Source organism: Contarinia nasturtii, unplaced genomic scaffold, assembly GCF_009176525.2.
Source record: "Contarinia nasturtii isolate CC-2019 unplaced genomic scaffold, AAFC_CNas_1.1 Cnas_scaffold_1037, whole genome shotgun sequence".
In the NCBI taxonomy this organism is placed as follows: domain Eukaryota; kingdom Metazoa; phylum Arthropoda; class Insecta; order Diptera; family Cecidomyiidae; genus Contarinia; species Contarinia nasturtii.
This window is the reverse complement of record NW_022198383.1, coordinates 6,766,117-6,778,396: the sequence shown is the minus strand read 5'-3', so window position 1 is coordinate 6,778,396 and position 12,280 is coordinate 6,766,117. Positions and strand designations below refer to the sequence as shown.

General features: G+C 33.4%; 1 protein-coding gene across 1 annotated transcript; it reads right to left on the bottom strand.

Annotated features, from left to right (window-relative positions):
- Window positions 1-1,371: 1,371 nt before the first annotated feature.
- On the bottom strand, window positions 1,372-3,110 carry LOC116344302. Its single transcript, XM_031772781.1, has 2 exons — window positions 2,933-3,110; window positions 1,372-2,865 (listed from the first exon to the last, which is right to left on the bottom strand). The coding sequence occupies exons 1-2, from the start codon at window positions 2,978-2,980 to the stop codon at window positions 1,438-1,440; spliced, it is 1,476 nt and encodes a 491-aa protein (XP_031628641.1). The 5' UTR covers window positions 2,981-3,110; the 3' UTR covers window positions 1,372-1,437.
- Between the last annotated feature and the right edge of the window lie 9,170 nt (window positions 3,111-12,280).

Here is a 12,280-nt window from a genome sequence, read left to right as displayed (position 1 = left end):
GCAAATCCATTAACAACAAAGCATTTTAAAATTGCAACAGTTTAAAATGTATTTGCAGAGGCTTTATTTGCTTTTTTCTATTCAACAATGTGAGGGAGGATTAAAGTAAATAGAGAAATAACGATGCGCTGAAGAAAATAAATGGATTCTGGAACTCAACGATCCATATACGTCAAGTGGAAGACATAGTGTCAAATACATTTTATCTATGCGGTTCATTTAAACACTATATTGAGGCTTACACTTTTATTCCGCGATTATTGTAATTTCAGGAAACTTTGTACACTACGTTAAGTTAATGTTCTACGCTTTTTTCCACTTTATTGCCTCTTTTCGCGCTCGCTTTCTTTTCAATCGCATTTAATAAGTCAGTCAGTTTTCTAAATGTCTTTCATGCAAGAAAAAAAAAATCCGCTTTAAAGTTGCTTTATACTCAATGAATGCTGACAATAAAATTGAATTAAATTCACAATTTTTTTCTTCTCCTTATTTCCCTTACCGCAAACTTCTGTTATTCTTTACGTCGTATATTCATCACACAATTTCAATGTAAGGAAACTTAATAGCAAATTGATGAAAAAAAGAACTGGATGGTGGAAAAAAGAGAAAAGTCTGCTGAAAAGCTGGCATACAAGGGAACACTTCGTTGGATGCTCTTTTGTTTTGCGAGTCATTTTGTTGCAGATGACGACGAATTAGAGGACGACGTTTTCTTTATGGCAAAATAAATGAAAAATATATGCAATACACAAATTGCTTGAAGCCAAAAAAACCATATCTCTCTGTCTGTTGTGAAAGATCAAACAAGGAATTTAACTGAATCCATTTTCTAGAATGTTACCGTCACTGTTGCGACATCAACATTGCAAAGCAAAACCAACATGAAATTGTGCATATTAATCAAGACGGTTTCTTACATAAAAGTGTATGAATTTGTCAAAACCATAAATAACGCAATGAACAACAAACACAACAGGAAAAGCGAAGACAACTAATACCAAAACCTAAGGAAATTTCCGCTTCGATAAACGATTTGAAGCACTCAAGTTAAACTGCTTTCCTGCAGGAATATATACGTATACATAGTCACGCGACTCCTAACGAGATTTTACCATTAAAACAATCACAAAAAGTAAGCTTGTTAGAAATAATTATATAAAGTGCGAACGCGCACTTGTTCAACTTGAAAACTAAATGTAACTAACAAAACTTCGTAGTTTGTTTTACCATTGTTTTTTTTTTCGAAAAAAAAAATCTTGGAAAGTTGTAATCGAAACAGTGGTTTCTTTCTTCTTCCGTTTATACACATTAAAATCAAATAAAAAGCAGAAGCGAGCAGAAGTATTAAATAAAAAGTAAAAGAATGTTGAATTGATTTTGGCATTAGTTTTATTCATAAAAAAAAATACATTCCGTGTTCGTCAATCTAATTGTTAATTAAAATGAAGCTTCGCTTGGTTTTATTTCACCTGTCAGTATGGATTCACTTTTATCCGCATCCGTTGAGGGTGTTGGATCAACGGTGCTACCGATTGACGCATCAGAAACACTTGAAGTTTCGATGGTTGTGAGAGTGATATCGTCTTCAGTTACTGTGCTTGAAACGTCTTCTGATTCAGTTGAGGATTCAGTAACATTTAAAATGTTTGAGATTTCACTAATTTCTGATACCGTTGCATTATCGACATTATTTGTTATCGAAGTGCTATTGTTTCCAGGATTTGCCAAGGGTATTTGGTTTTCGTTCGAAGTGTTAGCAATGTCCAAGTGAGAAGTTAGTTTGTCTGCCGAGGCATGCAACTTGGATGCAATAAAGTGTGCCGTGCTATTGGTAACATACGTTGCTTTATCGATAGTGTCACTGAAAAGTAATGTTTTTATGTGAATGGTTGCATTCAAAAAGGCATCGCTAGTGCTGATTAATCGTGTTGCAATGTCTTTTTTCGATGCAATCACATCTTGTAGCAGTGTTATTGTCGATTGAAACACGGTTTTCATTGCATTTCTTGTGACATTCATGGCACCAAGTGTGAAACGATGCCCAATTCCAATTGACAATTCATTTGATGCTGAATTCGATATTAGCAATGTTGTAGCATTTAAAAATGTTGCAACCGTTTTTGATGATGCACACAATAGATTTGCCGTTTGATTAAGAACCATTGTATTTGTATTTGTATCGTTGTTGGATTGGATTACGTCGACAATTAATTGATTTGTGATATTCAATAAAATCCCCAGTGAATTAGTTGTGGCATTTAAAATATTTGTCGTCGAATTAAGAAGCTCAGCAATGAACTGGGTGTGATCGTCATGGGTGGATTTTGTGAAAAGCATCGATGTAGCATCCATAACATTCGCCAGAGACTGACCCGTCACATTCACTAGATTTATCGATTTATTGAGAATCTTTTCGGTTAAGTTGGATTTACGATCGGACAGAGAAGTTGGCGGCGTTGTCGTTTTCAACAATTTTCCAACAAGATTACCAGTTTTATTCATAAAATTTGTTGAAATATGTAGCATTCGGTTGGCTATGTTCGTTTTTATGGCAATCAATTGATGAAGCCGGTTGAATTTTGCGTTCAGTATACTGGCAACGACAGTCGATGTCGTGTTTAGAAACATAGACGATGCATTCGCCAGTTTTCCACCCAAAAAATGTGCACGGTCAATGGTCGATAATTTATTGGTGGTGTTCAAAGCCAGTGTTAAAACGTCTGACATCGTGTTTATTAAGTGTGCCGTCCGATTCACTCCGTTTGATATTTGATTTGAGGCGGACCATGCCAGATTCGTTGATGCCGCTTTTATATTATCAAAAAGTCGAAGTTTTCGTGCCGTTGGCGTGTCGGTTGGAAAACTCTAAAAATAAAACCACAACAACATTTTTCGGTGAAACAAATTTGAAATTCGATTATAGAAGACTCACTTGTGACGCAGTAACAAACATAACAAATATCAAAATTAACACTTTCATTTTAATAATAATGAATTTTGTACTTTTTTGAAATTGATACAGACAGATACAGGTTAAACGATCGATATAAAGAGCACTAATGAGTATAATTTTACTTGTTTTTCCTTTCACCGTAGTACTTTTTTTTAACACTCCTCGCACCATTCTAAATTGAATATCGTTTCATTTCAATCTTTTATATGCTGTGTATTGAATGTTTCGGTTATGTGTGTGGTCGACAACATTAAGCAATGCAACAGATTTCATTTCATAACTTTATCTTTATGCCGTTATCAAAGAACTTACTAATGGGCCATTTGGATCGTTTGTCAGTTGTTTAAACACCGAGAGAATGAGAAAAAGTTTTTAGCTGAATCGGTAATTGAGTCTTATATTAGGTTGCGACATCATTTTCCATGATGATATTATTATGTGGAAATTTCTGTTAAACAGTGATTGCATCTTTTCGTATTGTTCTCGATTATTACAGACATAAATAAACAAGTTTTGTTTGTTAAATTGATTTTCACTTAGTCGGTGTTTGTTTCATCAGTAATAATGAATCCTCTTCTCCATATCTCTCTCTCTCTCTTTCTCTCTCTCTCTCTCTCTCTATCTTTCGCTCATCGCTTCATAATTACCCAATATATTTTGGTTAATAAAGTGTATGGCTTCTCGCCCCAACTGAATGAGTTCTTCGTTCCAAATTTCGTTCATTGAAATGCATACTAAATCTTGCACAAAATGAGCGAAATTTTATGTCAAAAATTGATTAAATTATTCATTCAAATTCAATATTGTTTCCTGTTGCATAAAGATCATGCGACATAGATAGCAAAGTGAAGTGATACACTTGTATAGTTTATTCATGAGATTCAATTTTTTGTTCAGTTAATATTTCCATCGGTGGCTCCGTCATATCTTTACCAATTCAATCTAGCATACAGATTGCAAACGAATTTATCCAGAGAACAAAAAATTCATTTCCAAATTCAAACCACCACACAATTTGAATTTTAGTGCTGTTACAACTTCATATCTTTCATTTGTTCTCACGCATCGCAAACAATACACACATACATACATTATTCAAATTCGTCAACGACTGTAATTTATTTTTATATAGTTGTTCTGTAGCACTGCTCATTCTGTGAGCACATTTGTTTTAAATTCAAATTTGCTATCTCGTTCGGCTTGCGTGTGCTTTTTTTCTATTTGCTCAAGTGTGCTCGCCAACTGCATACACACATGTACTTACACAAGATGTAAATTGTGCTTGTCGGTTCGTGAGTTTGATGATACTTATTTAAGTTGAATTAGGTTATCGGGTTGCAATTAAGTACTGAACTCAAGCAGGCAACTGCATGTAAGTGACAAATGAACGGCTTTTTATGCGACGTATAACTACGCGATTATAATTAATTGTAAGTGTACGCGCGCTCGCGATATGCCATGCAACAGCAAATGAATTGTAAACAATACAGAAGTTTCTTCATATAGCATAGCTATTTAATCAGATGACCGATCTTATAACATTTCAAAATTGCATTTTAATTATTTCTTGTGTGACTCAAACTTAGTTTGAGTGTAAATCACGTTTTCATATCCTCCAATTTGCATAAAGAAAATCTCCTTCACACACACACATGCGCACACACACACATTCAACCTTTAAAATGTCTTACTTGCTCGAAGTGACTTCTCTATTTTGCATAATTAAAACTTGAATTTTGCCAATGCAGCCATTGCACGTTTCATTTTGCCTTCTCGCTTCGAAAATTAAGCGAGAGAGATTAAAAGGAAAAGATTTTTAATGAAATAGAGAGGAAGGGAGAGAGAGAGACCGAAGCAGAAAAAGCTAGAAAATTCAATTCATGTCCTTTTGTTGCTGTTTTCAATGCATGGGTTCCATTCTTCACCCACCTTTTTACATCAAATTTGAATAATAGCTTCGAAATATGAAACATGTGTCAACTAAACTATGAAAATGTAATAAGAATAATTTTTTTTAAACGATGTTGACTCAATGCATACCCAATCGTAACTTTCTATTTATTTAGCCTCGATTCATAGTTATGTATGTCGGTGTACAGGAGCGTGTGTTTACAATTTCATTTTTCTTTTCATTTGAATAATGGCAGACTTAAGTGAAGTTTGTTTTCTTTTTCACTTAGTCAACACAGAAAAATATCTAATGATCAAATTGATTGTTGCAATCCAAAACATAAACAGACGATATAATTCATAAAAGAAAAACTTTCGCAAATTTTCCACTTCTGAAAAAATGTTGTGCCGGTTGACATGATTATGCTGCGAAAAACTTCTGATGGTGCTGGACACTATAAGTACATTTCCAATGGGATTTGTCCATTTCATCCTTGAACAACTGAAAAGTTTGCATCGCCCTATTGAAACAAAAACTCTTCAGCTTTGCACGACAATGATCAACTCTATCGCTTTTCACCTTTTCAAATTGGCATTATAAAGACGGCCTCTTACGTGTACACAAAAAGGAATCGATAAAAAAGACGAATAAGAGATGTATATAAAAAGTTTGTTTTGACTTCCTTTTGTTTAGCATTGGCACAGATTTCCACGGTGAAGCGGATGATACAGCAGAAAATGATCCAAGAAAAAATAATAAATAGCGCAAAACACACAATAACCACATCGAGAATTGTAAAATATATATACAATCTGGTTTTAACGAGCTGTAACATTGCAACAATGACAATGATGTCAATAATAAGAAAGAAAATGCTACCATCAATGTTTCTGTCATCTTCGTTCTTCGTTATGTCAATACGTTAGATTGTCAATCGTCGCAGTATGGCAATCGCAATGGGTGGGTGGATCAGTCGTTGTTTGTTTCTTTGTGTGTACAAATCACATAATAACATTATATAACTTTGTATATGCATGACATTGACATTTTCTATAAAATGAACGTACCGCGATAAACCTTTTCAATAAATAAGTCATAGTGGTGAAGGGAAATCCACCTGGATGGCTGTCACAATGGGATGACAGTGAGGACGTTATAACACATCAGAATAAAAATTGAAAAACAACATCAAATTAAATTGATATTTATTTGTTTTTCATCCCCCGTTTCGACGTGATTGCGTAATAATAACGTACATTTGATGCGCTTCAGCACGGTTTTTCTCCTCCTCTTTTCTCTTTTATCTCATTATTTCCAATTTCTCCCATGAGTATACAGCGAAAATAAATAAATGCATTTGTGCAATGTGTCGTACCGAAAATGACATCCACAAATAATAAAATTGTTTACCGCATTTCACAGTTGAATGAATTCCAATGGGCCAATGCGCGCAAGCAAAAAGCGCTTGAGCACACATATCATGATGATAGTGTTCGCTTTCTTTAACACCATCAATAGCCTTTCGAGTGCGCTTTGTACTTTGTCTGTCTGCTCTTTTCCACAACCTTCGTTTGTCAAGCCCTTGTTTGTGTCGTGAAAATATATCCTTTTCACAAGAAAAAAACCATACCTTTTTCTTTTTCCACAAGATTACGAACTTCTTGGAACTGAACTGTTAATCAGCCCATTTGAACTGAATAATTTGGTTTTATGTCGTCTCGAATTATAATCGTCGTCTGTATTAATAATTTTTCGTTACGATGAAATGGCGAATTATAATGTGATATGCTTTATTTACAATAAATGTTTCGTTTCTTTTTTCCATTAGTTCCATTTTGTTAGTTCATTTTTAATTAATAGCTATATAAACAGCTACTGTTACACGTCGATTATTTAATCTTTGTATGAAAATGGTTATAATTCGGACTTGAATGAAACAAATCGAAGTTCAGGTCATAAAATCGCATGAGCACGCAAAGTTTAATTATATGAGCATAACAATGGACGTGATAATATTAACAAAAGTGGTTGCCAGTCATAATTTGCTGTTGATTTATATGCAATATACAAAATGTAGATAAATGTGCCATTATTTTTATTTGGCTCACTTTTTTTATCAGCAAAAATCCAATTTTTGAGTATATATTTCATTCGGTTCTCATTCAAATCAGCAGCTCAATTGGGCTTTGAGAATCCATTGTTATTTATTTGCATGCAAAATGTCACCTGAAATCCCGATTTTTCAGTCGAATGGTTCACAGCATCTCTGTACAAATCTACACATCAAAGTTAAGCGGATTACATCGGTCTTTATTCTCTCTTTTTCACAATTTGTTCAAACAATGAAAGCTCTCAACGTATGACAAGGTGTGATAAATACATTGTTTCCATCATTTACATCTGCGGCATTTTACATGTTTTCACGTAAATTTATTCATATTTCACACACTGTGCCCGTCGCACAGTGATCTCGATTGCACAGACCACAAAATGCAAATCTACATATGAGTATGTTGTGAATTAAGTAAGCTTAGTGCGATGAAGACTGTTGGCTATGTGCATTTAAAAAAAGAGCTTAAACGTGTTTTTTGTATGTGACTTCATTTCATTGATTCAAGGAATCATTGGCCTTGGGGTTCATTTCAAGTTAGCACATTTGATTTTGTTTCAATTAACATAATGTTCAGTATTTAATCTCAGATTGATGCATGAATTTTACATAACTCATCTCGAAAAATCCAATTAAATTCAATGGAATTTGTCAGGATTCCCCTTCAAGATTGCAACACAAATTTCTCTGAACTCTCTCTCTGAAATTGCGAAAATTGCTTGCGATTATATAATATATATTGAAGTACAAAAAAAAAATTATCGCGCTTGAACTAATTCTTAGCACTGTGTATACAACCAAAAATATTAAACATTTCAAAAGCCAACTTCTCTTCAATCAAATAAAGTGAGACGAAGACGTCATACACAGGAATATAGCAGAATGATTGTCTATTTTTAGAAGCATAAACGCAATTTTACCATGACCTATAGTATCAGGCACCCAACACTGTGCGTAATATTCGGAAAAGATGGAGCGAAGGCAATTTAACATTGTGATGAAGGATAACATTGATATTGCAGGTTTTTGTGTAACAAATTCCTTCGGCCATATAATCATATGAGCTATGATAAAATTACATTGACCCATTGCACATAAACTTCCAAACACAAAAGAATATCATAGACATTGTCTATGAGCATATAAAGAAAAAATGCGTTGAAGTGGAATATGATGAGAAAACATAAACGATTCGCATAATATGCAATACTAATAAGAAAAATTGTTATGATGATTTGGATGTAAAAACTTTCTTACTCCTCATGTCTGATATATACCACATAATTTTCCACTTGTTTCTCTTCCTATCTCTCCATTGGTCTTCTTATTTTGGCAATTTTTCGCAACCAATCTGATCAACCATAAATTGTTATTAATCGTAAAATTGGAGAAGGATTGTTGAATCGTGCTTATAAAACAATAAAATAAAATATAATGCTTGGTACTTGAATACTTTTGAGTATTGGCACATCCGCCATCACTTTCACAGTCAACAGACTGAAAGTAGTTACTCGGCACCATTTTGTGCAACCGTTTCAGCAAAATAAATACGTTTATCATTGGTGCGAAACTTTCTTTTGGCTAGTTTTTTGTTAAATGCGTCATTTGCAATATTTTACTGACCGAAAAAAAAGAACTCGATTCTTATGCTTTTTAACATTTGATGATTTCGCCATTTTTCATTTACTGAAATGTTTACAACCTTAGTTTAAGTTTTCACGTTTCACAATTTACAATCTCATTAAATGTGGAATTTTTCTGCTTCGGAACTTTCCTAGTTCGATTGTTAATTCCCAACGACCATTTTAGGTGCACATTCTAGGGGTAGATAGAAGATTCAGGTACTATTTTCTTACACACATTTTTATTTATTGACACAATTTCTAAATATTTATAGAAGAACTTCATAGACCCATTGATTCAGCCATTTAGCACGTACGTTGAGAAAAAATCCAGGTGACTTTTTCCCCTTGTTATCGTCACGATGCTGTACTTTTCATATCAAGAATTGCACAGTAAAAAAAGAGTCAGAGATGACATACAGAAATGTTGTTTGGTCAATGATCACAGACTTCCAACTTTGATGAACATCCGAATCACAAGCACCGGCCAGATACTCATGAATATTTGACTAACAAACATAAAGTAAAATTCCAACGTGTACATCTCACAGTTTAAATACAATCAGCAATGGAATACAACATTCAATTGCAATAAAGTTGTGTGTTGTGCAATTGTGTTCATTTGAAACTTTTTATTGTAAAAATTTATTTCAAATGTAGCGAAAACGTTTTTTTATGTGTGTGTTCAGCAGAGATTGGAGGTCGAAAATGGCAAATACATAGTATGACAAAAGAGCGAGATATAGAGAAGAGGCGGTAAAATTGCATATTTTTATCTGGCGCAAAAGTTTTATAGCTCATGGTAATAAATATATGCTGTTTTCAAAAATAAAATCATCCATCGCAGCAACAATGGAACTGAAGACCGAAAAACCGTGAATTTTTCAAATATTTTCATCTATGCATGATGCAGAGAATATTTGTATCCACCGGAAACTATATAGAATACAATAATGGTACAGGTGATTCCGTTTTCACTTTTTGAGCATAAATACAGAGCAAACGCATCGAGTCACATGAAACAATGTTGTTACAACAACTAATATTTCAATTCAATTACACGCGTATTAATGAATAAACAAGCAAATAAATTATGAGCCAAAGAATTTGTATTCAATTTGACATTTTTTTATCCATTACTGCGGGAGAAATAGATAAAAAATTCACGAAATGTGTGTAATTTATTTGTGGATTCACACAATGTACACCTTGGTCCAAAAGTCGGATGAATAATTTAAGCAACGGCCTAAATACTTTATTTGAATTTGATGATCGGAATTGCATGTCGATATCGCGCCGGAAAACTTTATAAGGAATATTCTCACCAATTTATGTATTTTGCATACGAAAAATCGAACACAACGGCCTCATTAGAAATGGTTTAAAGCTTTAATGGGATTTACACGGGTCATATCTAGTTTCTTTGCGAATAAAATATTTCGTCAATGCTTTTCTTTGGACAATAAATGGCATTTCTTTGACGCATTTATTCTTTACTGTGAATTCAAATCGAATGACGATTTTGTAGCGAATCGTATAGAATTTTTTTTGTTGATATGAAAACATGCAGTTTTCAATCAAATGATAGATATTATGGGGTAAACCAATAATCAAAAAATGTTTTGACAAAAATAGATTCAACAGCGGCAGAAGAGCAGGAAGGGGGCGAGTAAACATTTTTAATATCAAATGGCCATCACTCGATGTAATGAACATTTCGAAAATATACACAAGCAATAACTGTAATTTTCGATAACCTTAGATAGCGCGCGTTTTCTTATCGATATTAAATGACCAATCAAATTTATGTCTGTGTACATAAACAAAAAAACATTTTTTTTTGTGGGACCATTCGTTTCGAAAATAAATACGATTTTTTTCTTAAAGAAAAATTCGTTTTGGCAAGAATCAATCAAATGTTTGTTCAAAACTTCAAATAAGAATTTGTTTATTTTGGCAACGTTTAGTGTTCTGTTTGATGTTTCAAAGAATTTTAAAAAATAAACACGTAATTAAATTTGATCGTAAATAAAGTTTTTAAAAGTGGAAAATTAATTGTTCAACTGATTGAAAGAGAGATATTTAAAAAAAAAGAAATTAAAATGTTAATTTTGGCTTATTTTTGACTCTGAAAATGTCAAAAGACCAAGCCGCCGAGCAATATTCTTTTGTACCTTGTAATGACTATTACAAATTGTATTAGAAGTTACATGAAACATGAGAACTTGTAATGTAGACGACACAATAGCAATCAATAGTATGAAGACCGTTATTCCCACAAAAAAAATTCTTTTCGGTCTTTCCACTCCAACGATTCGAAGGCAAAACCGATAACATGAAATTTTAACATACGCCGCAGTAAATGTGGTTTTCCACATGAAATTTTCCTGACAATCGTCATTCATTTCTAATTGATTTTTATGACATATTGAGTTTGCATGACAGTTACCACTTACAATGTGTTTTTTTTCACTCAAGAGAAATTGTTTCTTCGGATGAATCAAAAGACCAATATCCAAAGAATAACAGACGCGCACACTCTAATCGAGTTTGGAATAGGTCAATTACAAGCAAGATACTTACCAATTATATTGCAAATAACGTTGATGTTCAATAACTTCGGGACAATTCGAAGCGCCTTGTCGCTATTTGTAACGAACCAATCACAATTTCACATGTAAAACAATGCAAATGATAAAATGTTCCGATAACACAGTGAAACCATCAATTCCACTTCAAATGAATAAAAGAACTGACACAAAACCTCAAGCGTTCATGAAATGTCCGGTACGAAGGAACCAACTAATCATTTCAATTCGCGCTGATGGAAAAACCGGGATATTGTTAATGTATACACTTAGATTATTTAGTATTTGCTTTACATTTTATTAACTATTATTAGTCCTTCTTGTTGCGAGAGAAATGGAGAAAGGAAATAATTGGATCACAAAAACGTACGATTCACTTGTTTAGAAATTCATATCAAATTAGAAATTGCTACCGATCTAACTGCTTCTAATTACAAAGTAATTCGTTTGGATAATAACACCTAATCGATTTTCAATCAAAACCAAAATAACAACAATGACAAAAAATTGATAATATTTTATTCCACAATTTCAACATAAATTGATTCACAGTTTTGTCGAACAAAGTACCTATTCATTTGGGCTTGAAAACCAAATTATTTATGCAGTTAGTATGTATATGTGGTGTTGTTAATTCACTTGAATCGCTTTATTGCTACGCTAAACATATTGTAGAAATTGATACAAATTTGTTTTTTTTTTTTTTGTAAAATATTTATAGCGAAAAACGAATATTCTCTCTTTCAATTTTGAAGGAAAATGGAAACTTGTAATCACTGTAAATAAGGTACGGAAAATCGTGTTGAGTCGCGCGTGAAAAAAAAAAACGGCTCAGTGTGTTTTGAAATGAATATCGGATGTGCAAGTAAGCACGTTTCGTTATTGCAATGTCTAAATATGAACTAAACCGAACTCGGTAAACAAAACGGTTTCGTAGTCACTCAATCCAACTAGCAGTATGCAATAACGCGTTTACTGTGTGAATGCTCTGCTGTTCATGTTTTGCTGGTGAAAATCGTCGTGCGCTCAGCGGAAAATCAAGAAGCATACAAAGCCGCTCAGAGACAACGAGAGAGAGAGAGAGAGAGAGAGAGAGAGAGAGAGAGAGAGAGAGAG